The sequence below is a fragment of the Lutjanus erythropterus genome, chromosome 14 (genome assembly GCF_056507025.1).
Source record: "Lutjanus erythropterus isolate fLutEry1 chromosome 14, fLutEry1.hap2, whole genome shotgun sequence".
NCBI lineage: Eukaryota > Metazoa > Chordata > Actinopteri > Lutjaniformes > Lutjanidae > Lutjanus > Lutjanus erythropterus.
Window position 1 is genome coordinate 26,130,888 of NC_139330.1, and position 25,690 is coordinate 26,156,577.

Sequence of the window (25,690 nt, forward strand, 5' to 3'; positions counted from 1 at the left end):
TTTCATCCAAGTTCTAGATGAGACTGAGTGTGTTATTTTGTCAGATTAAGTAATTATGGTGCCTTAAATTCCTGCTGTGACTTTGCCAAGAGACAAAGCAACAAATTGAATGCAGTCATAGCGTGCTGCCTTTCACGAGCTGCATGACTGTGCAAAGATGACCAGAGGTGGTTTGAGTCTTGAGTCGGGGGTCAAGAATGTCAGCGATCAGGGTGTACAAATTCATGGTGAATATCATAGACATTGTCAAAGGAAAAAGCAAAAAAGAATCATTTGTTCCCTCTGGGCCTTGAAACATCAAATACGTAGAGTGAGCTTTCATCCATTATGACACACCAGATGGGATAAAATGACAAAGTACTGGGCACATTTTGAAATGCACATTTTTCGTTCCTAATGCGCCACGTTTGTTGGATCAGACCAGTATCAGATTAATATTGTGTAGTCTATTTACCTTTTTTTCCACACAGGAATTCACACTAAAAGATGTGTTAGTAAGTCTTTTTGACAATTTTTGATTCATGGTGGCTTTGAAGCTTGGATTTCATTTTTATTTAATAAGTTGTTGAATCAGTTACTCATTTGGAAATTCATTTTTTGTTTTTTTGTTGCAATATTCATACAAGAAAATAAAAAAATGTAGAGAAATTACATTTATTCATTCAGTGGGAATCCAAGTCCCTTCAGCTGCCTTTGGAACAATATTACGTCAATCTAAAGTACCTACTTTACTTACCATAATTCTTCACATTGTTACGAGCAGCATCTACACTGGCAGGTCACACCAACCTGTCAGGCAGCGTTTGAGGGGTTTACGGCACAAGGCAACAAGCAGAACGCTGTTCATCAAATAAAGCAAGAGGATTAAATATGTTTGGGGTCATTAAAATGTCACAGAGAGAAAGGAAGGAGATTAAAAAGTGTTAGAGCATGAGGGGGCAGGAGGAGAGAGAGATAAGACAGGGATTTAGAGGGTGAAGATAGAAGGAGGATCTCTGACTGCAGTAGATAGAGAGAAAAAAGTGAGAGTTGTGAAAGTAGAAATTTCTGCTGCAGGGTTTATTAGGAGTCTCCTATCAGCTTTGGAAGAACACCTGTTCAGGGCTGCCTCCAGGTAGGCCTGATACACTGCAGCAGAGGCGGATGAGTGTTAAATGTGTGTATATGTGTGCGCACATTTGCTGTTTGTTATTGTCTTGTTGAAAGTATGTGTGAATACCTAATGTGTGCACAGATGCATTTGAGTGTTATGTAAGTGCAAGCTCCCACTTTAATAAAGTCAATCATCAAATGACACCAAATTTGACACCAAACCAAACTGATATGAACATGTCTGAGCTGATTATTTTATTATACTGAGACAAATGTTTCGATTAATATACATTTTGTTTCTGTTTATAAAACCAAGTTTCTAGTTTGTTGCATCAGTGACTATTTCTACTGTTTAAGAGAGACCCCTGCTGGTCGTGACCGGTCACTGCAGCGTGATGACGCAGTTCCGTTTCCCATGTAAACAAGAAAGCCAACATGGCGGCTTCCACCGTTAAGTGAGAGATATGGCAAACTTCTAGTAGTAGATGTAAGCGTTTGTTGACGCCAGTTTTCTTGTATAACACAATGGCTGAACCGAGAAGCGAGGAGACTGTAGTTCGCTATTTCTGCACGGCCGGTAAGGGGATGGAGCATTTCTTAACGGACGAGGTGAAGAAGAAGCTGGGAGCGGAAGATGTGAGTGTTTCTTTGAAGTACGAGTTCAAAAACCCCTGCGCCATAAAGTCACATCATTTTATAGAATATGATCGACAGAGATGTGAAGAAATTGACATTTTATAAGCCCTTTGTTTTGTACTTCTTTGACCCCCCAATGTGTTGTCAGATGTTAGCTAAAAATCCTAACTTAATTGACTTATGATGGTATATGTCCACATTTTGTAGCTGAGCTAACGTATGTACCTTTACAGACCTTTTTTACAGCAGCCATTTTGACATGAAATAGCAAATTAGACACAGATGTTACCAATGATACTAATTAAGGTTCAATTAAAATGATCTGTTTATATCACAGAGGGTCATCACGTTGCACCACCATGTTTTTACGGTAGCCACTAAATCCTACACACTGGTCCTTTAAGGATATTTCAACAAGATACTGGCAGACAAGACAGTTATCAAGGAGGCATTAAACACAGGATACAGTTTTCTGAGTCTTTTGGCTGCAGGGTGAGGTCTGCAAACAGTGATGTTTTGATGTTTTGTTGTGTGTACAGGTGCATCACATGCCAGGTAAAGTGTTGTTCAGCTCCTCTGCAGGGATCAACAGAGTCATTGAGCTCAAGGCTGCAGAGAGACTCTTTCTCCTGTTGAAACATGACTATCCTCTGCGACTGCCTGCCCACACCAGCCCAGGTACCAGCACATCAAATCAAAATAAATCATTAAAGTAATACAAAACAGTAGGGATGCCTTGGCAGATAATAAATTGTAGACCTGTCTCTCAGTTCTTATGTACCTTAGAAGTACATTACTCCATATTCATTTTAATGTAATGATCCTCAAATCACCTTGGATCGCCTGTTGTACTTGATAAAAGTGCAAAGATATGGTTTTAATCAAACCAAAATTCACAATAATGGCATCATGATAGTGATCACTAAAACAAAAATTCCATAGCAAAACAAACCTATTCTGAATTGCAGTTCCTAATTACAATTTCTGTATGGTTTTCTCTAATATTCATAGCACAGGCATCCAATAAGTTGCGGTTCAGAGTGCTGGATAACTGCAATCAGTGGATCTGTGCTCTAATGACATGGGACCGCCTGCAGGAGGAGCTGGAACGCAGGCGGTCTGCTGTCAATGCCACAAGCACTGCTGTGGGAGTGACAACGGAGAATGAGGAGGAGAGCAGGAGCAAAGAGGAGAAGTGCAGTGTGCAGCCTAGAAAACTTACAGGAGGACAGAGGGAGGAAGAGAGTGGGAATAGTAGGCAGAGAAGTGGTCAACAAAATGGACCACAGACACTGGAAAAGAAGAGAAAGAGGAAGGATGAAGAAGAGGAAGAGGAGGGGAGGAGGGGTGCAGCTCAGCATTCTAGTAGTCAGAAGAATGTAGAGAAAGAGAAGAAATCTGAAGGAGAGTTAGAGAGGGGAATGGAGTTAAGCAACCAAAGAAAAAATGATAACCAATTAGTGACATCAGGAACAGACCGTGAAACACCAGGACTGAACCTCAGTGTGGAAACTGCCAGCAGAGGGATGGATGACATGGAGGACGACTCTGCTGTAAAAAGTCTGGAAAATGGTAATAAGATAGATCATGTTTTGTTTTATTTCAACTTGGATAACATCAACTTTTAAGGTTAACTTCTGTTTTTATTTCTTCTTTATTTCCGTCTATCTTCTCATGTTTGGCCCCATGTATTGAAGTGAAGACTACTGGAGGAAGAGATAAGATACCACGGCAACCCAGGAGGGTCGAACTAGAGACGTGTCCTGATCTGATCTCTTTTAGGATCAGCTGCAGTTGTACTGGATCTCTATCCCGATACTTTACCACACAGGTAGTGGAAGTTACAAATGTACACAACAAAGCAGTGTAAAGTTAGAAGTATTGGGCCTCATGCATAATCGTTTATTCTAATAGATTTGATCCTAAATTGTGTGTGCAAACAATTTAAGAACTTTTGTAGCATTCCTCAATACTTTTATTAAGAATTTTAAGAATTTTTTTATTCTCCCGTATACACAGAAAGAGGCTCCATATTCATATTCAGTTCCATGAATAACTGTCTGTTATGTTCAGAGGAATACTGTCTCTTTGAATATTGTATTTCATGTAGGAGGTGAGCAAACTGATCGCAGTAACTGTGAACAGAGTGCTGGGCTGGAAGTCTGATCTGAAGAATCCATATCTGGAGGTAAACTTCTCTACTGTTAAATATCTTCCTGGTTGTATTGATTTGTGCCTCTGCAATTTAAAAGAAAATGGGCCTCATTCACCAGTGTCTTCCTAAGCTTTTGCTCAAATTTGTTTTTAAGAAAGGTCCTAAGAAAAGTCTAACTCAGACGCACAAAGATGTTCTTTTCTGTGATCTTATAATCATGAATCCCATTGTCCAGAGCAAGAGCCAGTCGTTTGTAATTAGCATAGGGAGACACCCCAGCAATGCCCATATAAGGACATGTCAGCACTTAAACTGCTCTTGAGCGTTTTTAGATTCTGTTCTTACCTAAGGAAAAAATCCCACATAAGAAAAACATTGATGAATGCCAGAATCTTTGTTAACACTGCATCAGTGGGTTTTAAGAACAGTTAGTGAATGAGGCCCAGTGTTCTGTGTGTTTTTATATATTATGTTTAAGTAAATACATCCTCTTTGGTGTTGCCTTTCCTCATAAGTTTCTTGCTCTTTTTTTTGCAGATAACTGTTTATTTAAGTGACGACCTCTTCCTGCTGGGGATTCCACTAACAAGGTTACATTCTCCACATCTAACACTTACTTACTAATGACTATGTGCTGTCTTCTTGGAGAGTGCATCAGAGGAGCAGGCTTTAAACAGAGACAATTCATTAAGCAGTCATAAGTTATTGCTCTGTGTCTCCTTCCTTCAGGTTACCTCTGGCTAACCGGAGCTACATCAAAACCACAGGATTGAGGTCTACTGTAGCCTGGGCTATGGGCTCATTAGCTCAGATACAGGTATGAACATACACAGGTGCTGGGTGCCTGCTGCTATATTCTTTATCTGTGAAGAAACTACTTTATTATGCGCACCCTTTTGTTTATATATGCAAATCAGAAGACATTATTCAATAATGCAAGCAGGGGCCTTCGTTTCGTTTTGTTGTAGAGATATACCATATAGAGTTTTTGTTTGCTCTACCAATCACCTAGAAAAGCAAGGCAGGTTTAGACTCATTAAATATGACCAGTGAGTCCTCATTTTGAAACTTTTAGCTTTTCTGTCTGTCATCTGTAACTCGCCAGTCTGTATGCTGAAGCATTTGCATACACACTGGTCAGGCTGTGATGTAATATTACCTTCAGTCACTGTCACACTGTGTGCAGTTGACCGAGTGTACATGTTCTGTGTTATCTCCTGTTTCCCAGCCAGGCTCCTGTGTGGTCGACCCAATGTGTGGGGTAGGAACCATCTTAGTGGAAGCAGCACAGGAACACAAGGTCAGGACAAAAACCTGCACACAGTTCCTGTATATTTGAAAAGTGTGAAAAGTAAAAGTTTGGGAAATGGACAAAATACACAAAGCATTTGAAAAATTATATCCACACATTTTACTCAGTTGTTGGCCTGTTGTTTGTTTCTCATGTATTATGTATTAATGCAAAGAATATTGTTTTCATATATACTAGTAGTCTTAATTAATATATTTCCCAGTTATATGTGTCATTTCTTATGATTTATTCGATTTTGTTTATTGATTGCCTTTCATTTGACAAATCATCTATGGACTCAATAGAAATATCAGAGATTTTGTTTTTAGAAAATGAATATGAAGATTAAAAGTATAAAATGTACACTGTCACTATTATAATCTGATCTGTGATTCTCACTGGGATCTTCAGAACGTTTGTTTCCTGGGTGTGGACATTGAAGATGGACAACTGCAGAAGGCCAATGAGAACATAGAGTTTGCAGAGCTGGGAAACAGGATACACCTGCTGAAAGCATCATCTATGAGTAGGAAATCTGCACAACATGATCACGGCAGTAATGTTAAATGTTTATCGTTAAACCTTTACATTTTTGGCTTTCAACCAATGTTCATATCCTGAAAGACAGACAGTAGATACTTAAAACTTGTGTATATCGTACTGTAGTAAATGGTCAAAAGGTCAAAACTACAGTATTATAACAATAGATGCTAAAAACATTCTTGTGATCCGAAAATAATTATATGAAAGAGTGGGCAACAGTAAAGGAAAAAGAGAGGAGGAAGATTTTTTTTAAACTGTGCATTTATGAGAATAAAGATGAAATGATGAGAATAAAGTCAGAATGTTGAGAATAAAGTAGAACTGTCAGTACATGTGCCAGACAAAAAAAAAAATAAAATAAAATAATAAATAAAAATAAATCAGAGGAGGAAGATTTCACATAAATTCAAAATGGCATTTTAGTTCAATTCAGAAAATTTCAACTTCCCCTCATTTTTTCCCCTTATGCCAGGCCATAATACTCTTCTGTCTAATGATCATGATTGTACATATCATACAAACAGTCCAGGCTTTATACACATTTCTTTGATCATCATATGCCTGCCACTTTCAAGAGTTTTATTAAACATGCTAGCTATTGTGTTTCGCTACACACATTTATATATAAAATGACATTTTATACATAGAAAAATGTGTTGCTTTCTTGTATAAGAAGAAAAATCTGCCTTAGAAAACTCTTACATAGAGACAGTTTTAAAGCATGTCAGTAATATTGTAACACTGTTTCAAATGGAATAATTAAAGTCATTAGTCATTAAATAAAATAATGAATCTCGGGTGATTATGCCTTTTGCTTATCCATAATTCTAGTCATATTGCTTTTAGAAGCTGAACCTTTATTATTAGTTCACACTGGGGATCCAAAGCAGCGTGTTTTGGACGGGAGTCAGTGAGTGGGAGGTGAGAGTGGATCCCGCTGTCATGTATTAAATTACCTCTTGGCTTGTGTGTCATTCTCTGTGTGCGCAGCGCTGCCTCTGCCCAGCGCCAGTGTAGAAGCGGTAGTCTGTGACCTCCCATTTGGCAGGAAGTTTGGCACCAAAGCAGACATGGCTGCCAACCTGCCACTCATCCTCACTGAGATGGAGAGGTTTGTCCCTCTGTGTGTCTGTTTGCGTTGTTTATTTTAGATTTGTTCAGTGAATCAGGAAATGCTACTGTGAGTATTTGTGTATGTGTTCATGTATTGTGCAGCATTCTTAGCCCATGTGTCAAGTTGTACATCAGAAAGGATCCTAAACTGTATAAAAATGGGGATATTACATTTCTCCGTGTTCATTTTAAAGTAAAACTCCTATAATTTGTCAATAGGACTATTATGATATATTATGTCTATCAAAAAACATTTTTTAAATATTTTTTTCCTGTGTCTAGGGTACTGTGTGTTGGTGGTACCCTGGTTCTACTCCTGAGTCCTCAGTTATCCTGTCAGTTGAAGAAACTCCTGGCACAGAAAGGCACTGGACCAACATCTAACCAGGAAACAAAGCCTCAGACTGGGACACAAGAAAACTGCCCTTCTCCTTCTCCGTCTTCCCCAAAGCAGCAGACTCTCCAAATCCACCAGGGGAACAAATCCCAACCTACCCAGGAAACAGGCTGTCAGTCTGGACTACAACATGGTGTCCCTCCTTCCCTCTCCTCTCTGAAGCACCAGGCAACGTTCAGAGTCAGCTTAGGCCTAATAGATGGGCTCATCCATAAATATGTCAAGATGGACACTTGATCAGTGTTGGCGGAAGTTAATTTTCAAAGTAATTAGTTACTGTTCTTTGTTACTTTGTATGGAAAATATGTTGAAGTGCCACACTTAATTAAAACTACTTTTTCCCTGCAAATAATATGAAAAAATATTTTTTCAAACAATGTTGAATTTTGAGTTGTGTGACCTGTGCATTGAAAATGTTGCCATTCCTGGGTTAAATCCTTTATCTGTATTCTCATCTTGCATTTAAGTGCAATTAAATCTTCTTAACTGCAGTTAAGAGAATCTGACTTGTGACGTAAGTCTTGGATTGTACTTTCACAGAATCAGCCCAGACTTTTTCTACTGGAGTTATGTTCTTCGCAGTTCTTAAAACTGTCTTTGGTACTCAGCCCCAAACAAACTGGTTCCTACTGCCTACTGGGACCTACTTAACTAAATGTAAATTTCATAAAGTGGCTCACAAATATATAGTTTCACCTGTAAAAAAGGCTTATTGAAATGGCACTGAAGTTTCCAGCAAATGTTACTCAAACAGGAATAAATGGCATGTTTGTTGGGGACCATTTTCAGCTTTTATTTAGTACATTTTTAGTACTTTTGTGAGTATTAATGTGGCAAGACGGTGTACGTGAGATTGACTTAAAATATGACTCTTGCTAAAGAAGATCCAAGTCACGTAGTGCAATGATGTAGCTCATCGGTGTGTTAATAGATTTGAGATCTATGACAAAGAAGAATAATTTATATCAGACTGTTGGTGTTATGTTAATACTAGAACTGGACAATATATTGATATTATATTGATATTATGATATAAGACAATATATCGTCTGAGATGTGAGATATTACATTGTGATATGGCACAAGTGTTGCCTTTTCTTGGTTTTAAAGGCTGCATTACAATAAAGTGATGTAATTTTCTTAACTTACCAAACTGTTCTAGCTGTTCAATTATCTGACAGTCATTAGATGCATGCTACTGATTAATTATTTATCATAAATGGCATTGAATTATTATTTAGGGAAAGCCCCGACAGTCATCTCTACAATATTGTTGAAATATTCAAAAATATCCCGATGTTTGGTTTTGTCCATATCGTCCAGACCTATTTTGTACACTGTTGGGTAATTTAATCTGCAGCAATGCATCTTATTCTATAACATTTCTGTTCCATTGGCGACCTGTGGGCCATTTATAGAATATAAATATGAAAAAAAAAAAAAAAACATTGTTGTGATTTTATTAGAAGACCCTGCTATTATTCTACATTTATGTGGTGTTTACATTTTTTTTTTTAGAACACTGTCATTTTTTTAGTTGGCTAGTTATGCCATTCATTGATTATGTCTTATTCTAAAAAGTTTTAACTTAGACTGTTTAAGCAGATAGAATTTAGGAGAGTCAAACTGAAAAAATATATTAACAGGCTACTTGTGATTGCAAGGTACATTATTTTTTCCCAGTATGTTTTGTACATAATGTTTGGTATGGTATGTTATTTTAGAGAAGATGTGTATATTGCGATATATATTGTGTATTGCAGTATAGCTTAAACATATTGAAATATTATTTAAAAGCCATATCATTCAGCCCTATTTGACACTAAGAAAATGTGGAATAATGCAAACCATATCATGTGAGTGGGTTGTAAAGAGTTTAAAGTTTTCTGTTATGGCACTTTTGTTTTGCCTGTAACACAAACCCCTTATAGGCTGAATCACAATGTTGCCATCTGCCAGTGTTTAGCCCTGCTTAGCCCAGTTTTATATTGCTGGGTCAGAGGAGGCCACGGGGCTTATTGTTTTCATTCATTTCCCTGTTAACTGTAAACTTCCCATGTTTTGCTGCCAGTGCAGATCAGAAAACATGGCTGGCTGCACGTTCATTGAATTGATCCAATAGTGCTGGAACTGATAAAGTGAATTCAATATAGGTATAGGGAAACATGTTAATTGTGTTTTCTCTTGCCTTTTTAATATGTTAATGCACAAATAAATTAACGAGTAACTATTTTCTCTTTTTAGTTCATTTTATCATCACACGTATGTCGCGAAACGAGTCGCAATCTCAAATCCAGCAGCTCCATCTCCCTGATCCATCCATGGATCAGATCTATGGAGAGGGTACGCCATGATGTCCATTGCGCATGCTCAATGCGCAGTGGAAGCCATGTTGGAGCTACATTGGATTCGGGCTGGGATTTTCTGACGCCGTATGTTTTTCTTAAAATATCTGTTTTCGTACATTGTCGGAGTTCGTCAACCGTGCGCGTTCGGCGCCGTAATCGGCAGTGGACATGATGAACTCCAGTGTCGACCTGTCCCGGCGGAATCCGCAGGAGGATTTCGAGCTGATCCAGAGGATAGGAAGCGGCACATACGGAGATGTGTACAAGGTAAAACTGCAGTGAGGGAAGCAACCCACGGAGTTCCATTATCGGACACGGACTGGTTCGACATTAATGGGTTTCCTTTGTAGCTCAACAGTGTTGACACAACAGCAGGAAACAGTTTATATCGCTCCGCTTAGCTCGTTTCTGAATCAAATGTCTTCTTCGCGTTGATGTTTAATGATGCAGTCATTTGCTAGCGTTACTCTTGCATCCTGTTCCATTGTCGGACACAGCTACGGCTGTTTATTGACTGTGATTGTTTTGGCCTTGCATCCCGGACTATTTGAAGACATTGTGGACATCCTGGTTCTCGTTAAAGAAATGCTTATTAATAGTTAGGTTCTCAGGTGCCGAGAAGTCATTCACGTCGTTGTGTGTAAACATGCAGTTGGAGCTCGGGTGCACAAATCTGATTTTGTCGAGCAGAAATCATCCTGACAAAGTCTTTCATAGATTTAACGTGAGCGCCCACATGCTTGTTTACACGCTGTAAACTGTGGTGTAGATATTATGACGATTAGCTACCATCAGCATTAATGATGAAAGATTGACTGAGACGTGTCCGATAATAGACGTCTAGCCGCTAACTGTTAGGCTAGCTGTCCGAGAACGGACGCAGCTAACCCGATAGCATCTAGAAGCTAACCAGGCTTTTAGCTGTTTCGTGGGAACATTGTGACAAAATGACAACAAGCAGCGGCTTGGTACTTGTAAAGGAACACAGAGTGAAGCACAGACGAGCTAATAGTTTCACCATTAACTGTATTATTGGAAAGCTTTTGCTGAATTAGTTGAGACTGTCTCCGTTTTGCGGTGACAGGGACTGACAGCTGCCTGCCTGGAAATGCAGTTTGGCTAAAAGCGCTCAGCGCTGAACAAGCTACAACAACAACCATAATATCAACATATTTTATTGTTTTTATTCACGTTTTAACGCTAATATGAACCAGTTATCGTCGTTATTAAGGAACTGGGATGCTCCTTTGTGTGTAGACTGTCAGATTTATGTGGCGTTATAGCTGTTATCTGTGGTCCTGCACTTCACCAAGGGCCTGTGCAGGGAGCAGACAGCCTGCATCCAGAAGGAAATGAAGTTCCTGAATTACAACCAACTCCAGCACAGTTACATTGGCTATTACTATGTTTATTATATGTTGAATACAATAATTGCAGTCATAATCATATAACCGAATTTAGCATAATACAACACAGATGCACAGAAAGGCTGTGTGACATGTCATGCAAAATTTATAGGGTCAGAAAACAGTTCAGTAATATTGCTCAGCATAAAAACAAATGGCATCATGCAGGTTGGGTTAAAGTCCCTTTAGAATACTGTTAACACCGTAACACTGTATCAGATAAAGAAAATACCACAAAGATCAAGTCTTGCACATTATTGAGTATGAAAAACAACTCATGAGATGTTACTGATGCTTCATTCTTGGTGGTATATGGAGACATGGTTAGGTGTCAGTCTTACCTGGTTGATTTTAGTTAGGTTATGTAAGTTAAACATCCACTGTGTTTACCTGTGCAGTTGTTTGTGTTGCCGTCACTGTGTTGAGGAATTTAATTTCACCGCTGTGTGAGGGAGAGGCTTCTGGCAGACTGGAGATTCATTAAACACTTTAATAGGGCTAGATGATGTTTGGTTAACCTCCAGGCTCTTTGTGGTAATTAAAGGAATACAAATGTTTCCCAAAGACCGGCGGGTGTGAAAGATTTTGAACACATAGCTGCCATTATTTCCAAAAGAAACTATAAAGCCTTTTTTAGTATTCTTGTTATTTCCTAAAGTCCATCCACCATCATTTAGAGCCAGGTGATATGGCTTATAAATAATATCTCATTTTTTTTAGGATACTCGACAGTACACAATAAATATCTCAATTAGAGCCTGACCAATATGGGATTTCTGAGACCAATACCTGTTTTAGAGGGGTAAAATGCACTGATTATTGATAAAGTGGCTGAATTTTTGAGCTGGAATAAAAATAGATCATATAGATTATATATTTTATTTAACCTGTAAAATAATTTAACACACGCATCATCTACCAATTGCAGAAATTAACAATGAGAAAATAAAGAACAGGCTAAATAAAAATAAAGTAAATAGCTAAATATACATCAGTACAGTTCAGTATCAGTAAATTGCTGAGAATTTTAATACTGCCAGTCGATTAGGGGCAGGTGCCAGAGAGCTCATTTTGTCCTTTAAATGTGCTAAATCTAAATCAGTCATCAAGCATCAATTTCTGCTTTATATAAAAAAGTTTTTATATTGTTGTATGGCAGTAAACATATACGCCAATGCCGATATAGGCCCCTATCAGTCCAATACTTGGCTCTAATCTCGCTGTAAAAAAATAGTCAAATCAACTAACCGATTATCAAAACAGTTGGCAATTAATTGAATAATAGTTTCCTAATCTATTAATTGTTGCAGCTCTAAAACATATGATGATCTTATATATATCAGTATTGCATCAGTATTGTAGGGATGACTGTTGGTGCGTTCGCAATACATTAACACAGTGAGATAAAATAAAACAAACGCTGACTGTCCAACTTACTGATGAGTCAACCAGAGTTGAAATGCGTTGGTGTATCCATGACTGAAAAAAGGATTTTTAAATTTATCATCAAAATGCCTTGGAGTGTCCCAGACTGCAGTGCATTTTATCATTATCACCCTGTGCAGCACTCTTTTTAAAACAATGAGACTTTGTATAAATAATCAGTAATGTGGATAAAGGCAGATCAAGCAGTCTGATTAGTTCAGAAAATTAAATCACTTCATAGTAATGCAGCCTTCAAAATTGTGCTATATCACCATATAATGATATCCAAAATCTAGCAATAACTAGTCTCAATATAATATTGATATATTGCCCAGCCCTGCTATCAGTTATCGTTACTTTTTTCCTTTTTTTGTGTTTTCCATATTGTATCTCTCGCTGCTGCAGCCTATCTAGTTTGTTTCTAATTTAAGTCCAGTATCTTGCCTTGTTGCGGGCACATACTGGAGGTCTTGCAGGCAGGATCTCTTCAGCAGGCCAGCAGCTGAGAGCGAGCTCGCCTGCTGGACTGGTCACACAGTGTACCCATGATTAATGTGCACTCATGTTAAAACAATTGTAAGAAGCAAAAAGCCTTTCATCTATTCTACATAATCATGACAGGATTATTAGTAAGAAGTATTCAGTTTTGCAGACAGTCTATGCATCCCTTCATAAAGCTGGTATAGTGCAGACAGCACATTTATGTGGCTTATGCTCCAGTTCATAGTATCAGTTTTGCAGAAGGACATTCGGGGGCTCCAACCTGAAACCTCTGGATTAAAGGATGTGCTCTGAAGCACCAGGGCACTCGGTAAACCTCATTGATGACTATATTTGGTTCTATGGCTGTGTGAAAATCTGTGGCTTGGGTAGGAATGTTTGAGCAGGAAACAAAGCGTGGAGCTTGTTTTCTCCTCTGTTTGTAGTCCTGCCTCTTTGTCTGTGTCCGTTTGAAACTGAAGGAGGATTGGCTCATAGTGAGACCGGCCTCCTGACCACCAGATCACAGGTTCGATCCTCCAAAGAAGGTTCTTGGAGGGTACTGTCAACTGGTATCCTTTATTTTTGCAAGTGAGGTAATCATATTTTTAAGCTGAAACTATTTAGTAGCACCAAAATTCTCCATTGAAACTCGGACTAATGAAATTCTTCAGTCTCTCCTGAGGGCAGGGTGAGGCACGGTTGACTTCTGCAAACACCCCTGAGGCTGTTTAGTAAACAGACAGTAAAATACAGCATTTAGGACTGTGTAATATGTTTTGCACTGTATTTCTCATCATAATAATTGACTTAGAGCTGATGAGTTAATTGCGAGAAAACTAGTTGCCACCTGTTTTGATAATTGATTAATTGTTTCAGTCATTTATGAGCAACAATCACTGGTTCCTCTTCTTAAACGTGAGATTTTGCTAGTTTGTCATTTATGATAGTAAATGAAGAGTCTTTGGATTTTAGCTGTTGTTTGGAAAAAAAAAGCAATTCTAAGACATCAATGTGGTGATGATTATTTTTTTAACACATTTTTTTTTTTTTTACATTTTATAGATTAAACAATTAATCAATGAATCCTGAAAATAATCAGGAGATTAATAGATAATGAAAATAATCATTGCAGCCCTACATTGATCATTAATATATATCAGAATTTCATTTTACACATAAAAAAAAAAAAAACCCCAAAAAACAGCTCCTAATTGAAATTTCTCCCAGAATGATCCTGAGATACTTGTGAATACATGTCCACATGGTACTACATCTGAGCACAAATTATTATTGGAAATAACTAATGATTTTCAAGTTTTAAACCTGCATTAGGCTACTTCCCATCTATTTGGCTTGAAATACGAGTGCAAGGCAATAGTTCAAATCATTCACACTTTAGAACTCCTGCAGCGTGATGACAGTAAACTGTCTACCTTTGTTTACTAATCTAACTGGTGTGTGATGCTTTAAACCAAAGAAAACCAAACAGACTGAAAAAAAGAAATGTCTGATGTTGATGAGCCTGGCCTTCTACAAAAAGCCGCCTTGCTCACTTACATTTAAGGTGTAGTTCAGATGATTTTATGTGGCTTGTATGAGGTACTTACCGATCAAGTGTATTTGCTACAGTAGATGGCAGTTAGGAGGAGCACAGAGGAGTACCAGCACAGAAGATAATCTGCTGTTGACAGACAAAAATAATCAATATCAGTTTAAGTGCATGCAATATTTTGAATATTTTCACTGCTTTACCTTGCCAGACAGCTTTTCCTTATGGGAAACCATTATTATGTAAGCTGAATACCAACCAAACTCCATAGAGGAAATCAGCAGTTTTACCCTGCAGAACACAGTGTTTGCTAGTCTACTGCTGCCACAATCCATCAGTTTGTTTTTGTTATTGTGTGACTTCAGTGACTACGGACTATACTTTTAAAACACAGAAGACATAATAACACAAATAAACTAGCAACTAACAAACTAGCAACTCCTGTTCTGTAAGGTAAAATGACAGATTTTGCCGAACTAGTTTTGTTGGTTTCAAGAGAGTAATATTTGGCATATGTAACAGTGGTTTCCTGTTAGTAAAGCAGGGATAGGAGTTCATTGTTTAGCTTCAGTGCTGGTACACCTGTCTGCTTCTCCAAACTGGGGGGCGTGTCGACCAGCATCTACTGTAGTTAATACACTGACCATGGATACCATGCCTCATACAACCAACTTCAAATAATCCAAACTATCCCTTTAATGCACTTCCACTTAATGCAGGTGGACTGAAGAGGTGACAACACCTTCTTTTGCTGTCCCACTTTGTTATTCAGACTGCTTCAAAAGAGCTTTAATAACTGCCAGTATCAGGTTAATATGTTGCTTTGCAGCCAGGAAAACCTGCTCCAGGGGCACTTCTGTAATAGCCGCACTCACTGAAGGCCAAGTATTTACCAATACACAGGATGTGACGTAACTTCTGTTGTTTAAATAAGATGACTGCTTCATTCTCTCAAGGTGACAGTGTGCTTGTGGCCGCGGATTGAGGAAGTACAGGCAGACGACGGCCTTCAGTGGGGATAGAGATCAGTTAATGACAAAATCAATTTCAGCGGCAGTGTGTGCTTTAGAAACGTCCCAGCCATCTGGGTATTTTTGGCCTTTACGTAAGGGGCAAGCAATGCTACTAGTCTTTATGCCTCTTCACTTTTTCACTGGTTTCACTCATCAGCCAAATATAAGTTGACACGGTTAATTGCGGCATGTATGAATATAAATTAAAATAGCATGATAAACACAGTAGATTCAGACATATTTGAGCAGAACATCCTATGCAAATCCCCTTAATCTTAATTGAAATCTTATTTATTCCAGATTTTATAAGAGTAATTACTTTGATTTGATGCTTCGTGTGCACTAATAAAAGTAACACAAGCTTCATCATGACTTAAGTCATATTAAGTCGTATTCTGTGTATGTATTCACTCACTTATAATGTATTGAAATAAAAGACTCATGTACTTAACGGTGATAAATGTGGTGACAGCAACAATTTCCTCTGGCCAGACCTTGGTGTGTGTGTGTGTGTGTGTGGCACAGCTGGGCAGCCATGGCGCAGGAATGCAGGAATCTTCACTTCCTCCGCATGTGTGTGTTCGTGTCCTATTGTTTCACGCTAGTCCAGCAGCCTGCAGCACAACACACGCACACACACACACACACACAAAAACCCAGATGATTGTGTCGTCACATGCATTGACACACATGCACAGATGGCTGTGGAGTCACAATTCAAGCTGCTGGCCCAGAACCATCCTGTTTTTCTCACTGTTCCTCCAGTTGTTTTGCTCACTGAGTTGGACAACGACACAGACAAACATTCACCAAAGCAAGGTTCCTCCTAAATTCCCCTTTGGTTTTAGAGGCAGATCAGAAATTTAGTCCCCAACCTGGCACTTTGGTTTCTTTTCGTTAATGTGCTGTGTAGGAATTTGTCTCTGTGCCGTTGTTGCGCTGACATATTGGTAACTTGCATAGTTACGCGGTAATTAATGATAGAGTGTGGTGGCAAGGGACAAAACCAGATGTACAAGTAAAAACAGTCTTCTGAAGTCATTTTACATTCAAGCTTTGTGGTATTAAAAGTCCAGTGTGTAAGATTTACAGGGATTTATTGGCAAAATATGACAATTGGAACACCATATTCATAAGTATGTTTCAACAGTATATAATCACCTGAAAATAAGATTCTTTGTGTTTTTGTTACCTTAGAATAAGTCTTTTATATCTACAGATGTGTGGGGACTCTTCCATGGAGGCCACCATGTTGCACCATGTTTCTACAGTAGCCCAGAACAGACAAACCAAACTCTGGCTCTGGACGCAGCCTTTCACGTTTTGAACCCAAATGTTGGAGCCGTCATAAGTTCTCTGTAAGCCTGGGTGATATAGCTGAAAAGTTTATCATGATAGTGAAGTTTCATATCAGCAGATATAGATAATTATCTGTCACGTAGCCTGTGACTGATGACATGTTGTGTTCGCTACGTAAAAGTTTACCCTTCTTTTTTAGGAAGTGCAGAATAGATTAAGTTAAAAAAAACTGACTAGTGTGTGTTACAAATATGTCTAATATGAAATGTTTTATAATCCTTCCTCTGGGCACGCTGTCTGAATTGACATATCTACCTCCTGGTCAAACCACTTGCTGTATTTTAACTATGTAAACAAGTGGCCTAGCCCATGTTCATTATCTTGAGCCAAGCAGGGCACAACCAGCTGTTTAAAAAACAGTTTAACCACATTTATAAAGTTTAATACAAGATCCTGTAACATATATTTGCTCCTTTATCACAAAGATTAACAAAATACCTACAAGCATAAGCTGTATGTTTGCAAAATACCCACAGTGCTGACAGTGAATGGTATTGGGAGGTTCAACACAAAGGAAATAATGGTGTGACAGGTGTCACAGGTTCCCCCACTAACAGATGCATTCACAGCACTATGTTACTGCATGCGAACTGGAAAACGTTCGTGCAGCAGGTTTTACTCTTCTGAAATGGAGAAGCTGCTCCTGTCAGTCACCAGGTCTGATTCTGAATTCTAGATTTAGGAGAGTAAGTAATTACAGATTTCTCTGTTAATATTCCATTGTTATGACTGAACAAAGGTTCAGTAAATATTTTCTCTATTAAAGTATATCAAAAATCTTTCCAAATATATAATATGCAAATTACATACTTAACATAATCTGTCAAATCAGATATGATTATATTTTATTATTACATTTTCATATTATTATATTTATAGTATTATGGCTGATATTTATTAGCTATAATTTAATTATCAGAATAATTATTAAGAATATAAATGGCCCCTTATCTATTTATTGTGCTTTCCTAATTACCATGGCAAACAAGAATGCACATAAAGGAATGTGATACCATGATGAGTTTTTGAGATGCTTAACTCTCAGAGGCAGATTGTTTCTCAGTTTTCAGCCCTTTTCTTTTTTAAAGATAGTTTAGGCCTGAACAAATGCAAAAAATACAAATAAAACTCTCTGGATAAGGACATTCCTATGCTGGCTGGTACCCAAATTAAGTACTGTATCATGCAATGATGGACGATGCTGCCTTCAGCTAGAGAAGACTATCACAAACGAAAAGCTGCATCATCGCTCAGACCAGGGAGCAGATACTGCTCTGAAGCTTGTTTGGAGCACCTTGGTCTTCATACCTCTGCTACAACTCTGCTCCTGAACTGGTTTAGTAAATCTTGGCATCATATTAGCACAAGTGTCAAATCCTATTTTGAGATTGTGTGCTCATGTGATGGAGTTGGAGTTCTCAGAGCTGGCCTGGGCTGAATAATTGTCTAATACCAGCTGAATTTACATGGAGTCAGGAATGTTCACTTGTTGTCTGGACTGTTGTTGCATGTGATGTGAAACAGTCTCTGTGAGTCCTCTAATACTGTAACTACATGCAAATACAGTGCAATGAACAAGGCATTCATATGTGGTGTTTGGGTGGGTCAGCATACAGCAGTGTGTGAAGTGTGTGGTATGTGACTTCACAGCACAACACTAAATGTGGATGCCACTGATGCTCATTAATCTCACCAAACATCATGTGCAATAGTCCTTTTGTTAGAAATCAGAGTTTGAAGCACCAACCTCAAACTTGTTTCAAGAATGTTTTCAGATTATATGACATCATTGGAAACAAGTAGGGTCGTGAGTTCAAATTGCTTTAAGATAAGTTCTCCAACCAAATAAAACTGCGTTTGGCAGTAGCGTGGTAATTTTGTGCCTTTTGTGGCAGTGATTTGCAGTTGAGCTCCATTTCAGTGATTTCCTTTCAGCCCAGTCGAGTTGTAATGGAGACAAATGTCAGTATATTGCTATTGGCAGGGCCAATCACTTGCTTTAAAATAGAAGGATTTCAATACTTAATGAAGGATTAAATGACTCCTCCGGGTCGGTGAATTTGCAGGGTGTAGAAGACAGCTTTGAGTGCTTAAAAGAAAAAGTTACTTTGCTAAATTGAAGTGGCCCTGAGAGGTTTTGGATGATCCTTGTGTGTGTTCTGTCTGTGTATATGTGCACGTAAGGGGGTTTTGAGTGAGTGAGTATTTTGTAGAGAGACAGGTGTTTTAATTAAAACACTTCATTGCATACAGCTTTTCACCTCACCTGTTCCCCTCCTGGGGCCATGTGCTCGTAATGGCTGAGCTGTGGAGCTGTTGAGAAAACAAGCTGCACAGTTGTGCCCTCACCCCTACCCCAAACCTAAGCTTTTTACTTAAGGACTGCACAATATGGTTTTAAAAAATCATTGAGATTATTTTGACAGATATTGCGATTACAATATGACCAGGACAGGCCAGGACATCTCTGCAGCACTACAATACCTGATTATAATGCTGTTTTGTCATGCATTTTTCTTTCACCAAAAAGTTGCACCTTCTATGATTTGGATATCACACTTGACCACGTTGCGATTTTGATAGTAATTAATTAATTGTGCAACCCTATTTTACTTGTAGTATGCACTGCCGCTGCTTTGATGTTGCATACAGTTGACCTCTCCACAAGTCCTGCCCCTTTTCTCTCTGTGTTCCACTTGTGCAAGCCTGGTACTTGGCAGAACCTTGGTCAACTTTCTCCTTTGCTGTTTGGTGTGTGCTGGACACAAAATACAAGTTTGATTTAGTTATTATTATACAACAGGATTGAATAGCGAGATTTAGATGTACCTCCCTCTTTGCTCTTCAATTACTATTAAAAAAAAATTAAAATGACAAACAGTAGTCAGCTCATTTATATTTAACAAAAGTTTGAAGACGGGTAAAACAATGTTGCCAGGGGACCTGTAAAAGTGACATATAGGACTGTATAAGTTAGCTAATGTTGGCAAAATGCTGTTTAAGTAGTGACTGTACATTAACAGGCTAGTTAGCTAGCATTTTGCTAACATTAACTATCAGGCTGCTAGCTACCAATTATGTAGCAAAACACTAGTCGACTAGCTAACTCCTCCTCCAGGAACATCTTGTAACCATCTTTGAGACGCTGTGACTCATGACATTGCACCTTTAACTTTAGCCCTCTTGCTCACACATCCATCACAGACTTTAATGTGAAATTCAAAGTCAAAAGAAAAAGAATATAACTTGGAATGCAGCAAAGTCAGCTGTCATCTGTCTCTCTCAGTAACTTAACTGATATGACGTATCATATATATTTCACCTCCCAGAGGATTGTGGGTCAAAATATCCAGAAATGCATGCTGACTTGCATACTGCAAAATAAGACCAGATATAGTAAGACATCCTGGTATTTTTAGCATTCTGCCTCTCACATATATTATAGTTAAATGCATAGGCATAGTAAATAATGTGGGCATTTCAACACACCCACGCTCTTTTAAACTCAACTCTCACAGTAATTAAAGGATGTTTGCTCACAAAGAGAGACATCCATCAACTGTTGACCCTCCTTTCTTTGCTTTGAATAAGATGCTTCATCTTGTTATTCATACGCTTCAAATGTTAGTTAACCAACAGAGGGAGATATAATCTTTCATCTGAAGTGAAAAATTGCGAGTTAAAGGTTTTCACATGACGGTGGTAATATGAAATCTAGGAAATGCATGTCAGTATGTATCATTATGTAATGTCAATAAATGAGGTGAAAACAAGGAAAAGGCCATTTCTGCATGGGCTAATGCATTAGTTATCTTAAGGGTCAGAGAAGCGTGTTTGTGTTTGGAAGGCCAGGTGTTTGAAACCTCAGATCTGTCGGAAAAATCTCGTTAGAGAAACTGAGTAACCAGCTACTGTTGCTCCAGGCCAGGCTTTAACGCCCCGACTCACTGCAGTGGAGCTGCTCATTGGCAGCTCCCTCGTTTGTGTGTGTGTGTGTGCGTATGCGAACCCCCCTGGCTGTTGTTAGGAAAAAAGCAATTTTAGCTATTAGTAAGCTTGTCAGTTCAAATAAGGGTTCAGAGATGTCAAGAGACAGATTGATAATGAGGTGATAAGTGAGCATGAGATTGAAATCACAACTGAAAGTTCAGCAGGAAAGTTTTCTAAGTTGTCCTGGATTCCATGAAGAGATGAAACACTATGAAAATTACATTTCACAATTAGGCTTTTAGTGAACAAAATGATCATCGCCATATTCAGAAAGGACGGATACACGCATTGAAATGATTTCACCAAGTTATGAATTCTCTCAACAACATCAACAGTCATTGCAATGTCATTGAAAAACTGGAACGGACATTTTTCACTATTTTCTGACATTTTATAGGTGATGCAGCCCAATAGTAAACATGATAATTCATTTTAGTCCTTGTTGATATTTGATAACTGCTAATAAATAAATCAGTGCAATGAAATTTCTGACGTTTACCCGACCAGGCAAGGAAAGAAAAACATAAATGTTCGATTACTCATTTTTTAGGAAAAAAGAGGTAAAAAATACTCTGATTCCAGCTTCTGGTTTCTTTACTCCTCTGTGGCAGTAATTTGAATATGTTTGGATCGTGGACAAAACAAGACATTTGAAGGTGCTATTTTGGGCTTTGAGCCTTAACAGTTTAATCAGCAATGAAAATAATTATTAGTTGCAGATCTTATTTCTTTTATCTTTTTCACTACCCCTCCAAAAGGACAGCAAACACACACACAAACAGAAACTAAGTAAGGCCCTTCTTCAGCTAACAAAAGCAATTTCTTTAGAAAATATTTAATACTTATGTGAGTATATGGATTGGTGAAAAATTACATGTTGCAGTATCACAGCAGAGACTTACTCATGTCTGTACAGAGTTAGGCTAAATGCTCTATGATATGTTTTTTTTACGAAAGGCCAAAAATTAACATGAGAACATTCAGAGCTGATATATGATTTAATCAGATAAGCAGAGAGCTGAGAGTGAGTGAGTGAATTTTCAGACATGAACCTGTGACCTAAAGTCACTTGTCTCTGCTACAAGAGCCACTACCCTGTCGTGACCTCTGACCTTATGTCTGTCAGTCCGTCAGACGAGACGCCTGCCAGGAGTTAACCTCACAAGACTGCTGTCGCACTGGATTAACTGCAGATACTAGCATGTTTGTCTGAGCTGTAGTGAATGAACATTAATTCAGTTGGGGCGAAGTGGAAAGCACTATAAGCAAAGAACTTTAAATGGCGAGGGTGCATTGTTTATTGCTGGATTAAAGCTCAAGCTGAGTGGGATGATGAGCATGGTGAGCTGCTAGTGCTGCTTAGGTTGTTTGTTTTTCATGGTCAGAGAGAGGAGAGAGTGAAATGCCACACTGATCCTCCACTGAGCAGGCCATATGCTGAGTGTATCACACACACGCACACGCACACACACACACACACACACGCAGCCTGATAGAGGTGTTACTGATGGATGTGAGCTAAATTTCTCCATTACTGCGTAACAGAAGACCACATCCAGCCACTGCTGATCTGGCAATAAAAATCCATGGAAACAACTCCCTTCTTCAAGAGTCGAGCCTCAGCTTTAAGGGAAAATGAGCATTAAAAAAAAAAAATGTTGGTCCTTTTTAAAGTCAAGTGTCATTAGGTAAAATTTCCAAAGTAGGGCTAAGTATTTAACCTAAATGTTTTTGGGTACCAAATAAAAATGTGTCCATAACACAGGATGTCTTTTTAAAATCATAATATTGACCATTTTAAGTAGCTGTAAAACTCAGTGTTGAATGTTTGAAAACTTTGACTTCTTCTGTTAAGTGGAAAAAATGTTTGTGTTTCTCAATACGGAAGCTGAGTTATATTTGGCAGAGTATGCCCATCCCTGTTGCTACATACATGCACGGCATCAATGGCTTATTGTCAGCTTAATCACTTCTCTTGTTGCTTTGTGTCACTGTCACCAAGCATCCAGTCACCTGTGCCTCAACATGTAGGCCTAACAGTGAAGGCACCCAGGCTGCGTTTATGTACTGTTGCCGTCATTAGTAGTCATTCATTTACGTGACATTTTAGCTGTTAGTTTTGGGGTTCTCACCCAGAATAACTTAAGATGTGCGGATAAACTTTGCCTTTTGTTTTCCCACCCATTACAAGTAATTAATAAGCAACATATTTTTATTCAGAGGTTTGATAATTAAGCGGATCATTGTTTGTTCAGTCATCGCTCCGTCACCAAATGGATTTTCCTGAAATGTCAGAGAGTGATGGATTGCACTGCTGTGTGTGGCATTTTCAGCATTACACTGAGAAGCCCAAAGAGGTTGTCGTTTATTTATTTGTACATAGACCATACAAGAAAACTAATTGGAATGGATGCTGATGTCTTTGATTGCGTTTTCTGAATCACATAGGTTTTGAAAATGTTTGGTTGTCGTTTCTATTAAGCCCTAGGTAATTTAGCTTTGCTTGTTATCAGTTCATTATGATCAGGCCTATATTTGTGCCTTTGGCAGCACAGACATGGCTTTTGGGAGAGGAATACAGGCGACTCCTCAAGGACACTTAAGTGGACCTTTTAGGTACCTGGTGATCCACCCTGCAGCTCCTCTGTTACACCAAGTGGCATGTCTCAGTGGCAACACCACACAGCCTGACTTGACTTGACTGGCTGGCTGTTGTGACTGACTGACTAACAGTGGCACTGAGCGCTATGAGTCATCTCTGGTCTGTCTGCTGACTGAAGACACACTGTCTCTGCTCTCCTCTCTGCTTCCCTCTTCTTCTTCTTTTCTCTTTGCGTCTCTTTGTATCTCCTCCTTCCCATCACAGCTTTGTTTTGGTGTGGGTCGGCCTCTGTTCTTCACTTGATCCTCCTCTCAAAACAATCTCTACCTTCCTGTTGGTTGTTTTTAATACTACTGGTTCATTTGTGATAGTGTAGCTGTTTTTACTGTCGTTATTCTTAAGTTATTTCTTTTATTTTGTCTCCTTATCATGTTTCTTCAGTCCATTTGTGTTGGCAGGACCTCGTTGGTGAAGTTTTGAGTTTATGTTGCTGCCACTTTGTTTTTTTCCCGAAGCCTTGCCCATGAGGGCTGTCACTGCTCATGCTGACTAGGCAGTTCAGTTTGCACATTATGCATCACTGTATCACAAAAAACTTAATGGATTTTGATGTTTTGTCAAATCTTCTGATGGTGATACTGTCATAGATTGGGGCATTGATTATAATTTAATGTTGTCTTTCTATTGTACAACACTTTAAGTATTTTTCTGGATTTTTTCCCTATTAGATACCGTAGAAGACAAAGAAAGATGGGATGATGACATGCAGCCAAGAGGAACAAGAAACCCCAGTACTTTAATATATGATTATCATTATTGTTATAATTATTAGTGTAATATGTAAGATTGCATGAGGCTTAAACTGAACTTCAGTTTAGTGGTAAAAAATTCTGTCAGTTAATGTTGATACGCATCTAGTCAGACTTTTCATCATAGGGAAAACTTGTTTAGTTTGTGTAATGTAATGTATGTGATGGTATCCTCCAACCATTGTGAGCTGCAGTAGGATTGTGGCTTATGACTTTCACATTTCCTGCACACAGCACTCATTTCCTATGATGCATTGCTGAGAGTTTAAGTCTGCTTGTTCTATGTTCCAAAATGCAAATGTTACTTCTTTTTAGTGTTTGCTCAGAATATGATTGTTTATGAAGACTTCTGTAGGTAGTTGTCGTTTTTTATTTTTCTGTTTGCACCATGAGTGCTGTGGCTGGTACATTTCTTCTGTCCAGCTGTGTTTGAGTGAAAGAGTGTCCATGTCCTGAAATGAGTCCAATGTCAGAGACTTAATGGCTAAAAAACAATCCTGCTGTGACAATTTCACAATAAAGTGAACCGACCAGAAAGTAAAATGTCATGTTTTTTTCTCTAATGTTGGATAAATATGACTGCGAGTCTGCATCCAGGATCAGGGTAGATAGGGGTGTTTGTGTCAGTCTCTCCACTGAAACTAGAACTAATGAAACCATGGAATTAGACAGCATAGCGAGAGCTGACACATTACTCCCAGGCTGGTCATGGTTTTGAAGTTCATGTTTTGTCTCGAATGTTGAAAGTCTTGGTTTTATCAATTAACATGAAACGCCCTCTCTGTTACACACACGCACCCTCTCATTCTGTCACACATACTTCAGCAATGTCACACACAGTCATATTTGCACATTCTTGGCCTGAGAGAAGCGAGCAATTCATGCCTCCTCTGAAAGACCATCCTTTATTCATGTATACTTCATATAGAATTCCTCTCCCGCTGCACCAGCAGTCCCGCTAAATGTAAACACAGCTTGCTATTTCTAGAAGATCTGCCTCGGTATCCTGCAGAACCCCCGCTTTTTGACAAATGTCAGCTTTTTAGGAATTCAGGAAAAACTGTCTCAATTTCCTGCTTAAGTCTGTCGCCCCGCCTTATCTGAGTTTGTATTTTGAATGAGTTATGAATGAATTTTGGCTTTTTGAATCTGCAGAGCTGGCTGCACACAACAGTCTGCATTTAAAAGCAACAGAGATGCATTAGTTGATACTATAAAGGACTAGGAATTGTGTTCGTCTGACAAATAGATAGCCTAATTGTATAGGCCTAAGCCTTTCTGAAATGTCATTAAAGTATTAATTACACCTTTCCGATCATACCTGCTGTTTCCCACATGTCCCACATGTTTCCATCATAGCTGTATGGCTTTATGGCAAGATGCTGCAGTGGTGGGAGATGTAGTTTCAGGTACTGGTGAAAAGATGTAATATGATGCAGGAATGCAAATGTGAGCAATAGATCAATTACTTATTAGAAA

At 38.6% G+C, this 25,690-nt stretch overlaps 2 protein-coding genes across 13 annotated transcripts in view; both read left to right on the forward strand.

The window, feature by feature from the left end:
- The first annotated feature begins 1,495 nt into the window (after nucleotides 1-1,495).
- On the forward strand, nucleotides 1,496-8,006 carry thumpd2 (THUMP domain containing 2). The gene is given in 11 exon segments (XM_084736587.1): nucleotides 1,496-1,728; nucleotides 2,268-2,406; nucleotides 2,740-3,300; nucleotides 3,426-3,559; nucleotides 3,839-3,916; nucleotides 4,421-4,473; nucleotides 4,613-4,700; nucleotides 5,112-5,183; nucleotides 5,586-5,700; nucleotides 6,708-6,828; nucleotides 7,113-8,006. Coding segments are annotated over 11 exon segments (1,860 nt in total). The 5' UTR covers nucleotides 1,496-1,617; the 3' UTR covers nucleotides 7,501-8,006.
- A 1,598-nt stretch (nucleotides 8,007-9,604) lies between these two features.
- The window catches only part of LOC146315653 (mitogen-activated protein kinase kinase kinase kinase 3-like), a 50,244-nt gene continuing 34,158 nt past the window's right edge, over nucleotides 9,605-25,690 (forward strand). For all 12 annotated transcript variants that reach the window (XM_084736649.1, XM_084736650.1, XM_084736658.1 and 9 more), the window contains exon 1: nucleotides 9,605-9,842. In XM_084736649.1, coding sequence (XP_084592775.1) covers nucleotides 9,744-9,842 — 99 coding nt within the window. In that variant the 5' untranslated portion in view covers nucleotides 9,605-9,743. The remainder of the gene's footprint in view (nucleotides 9,843-25,690) is intronic.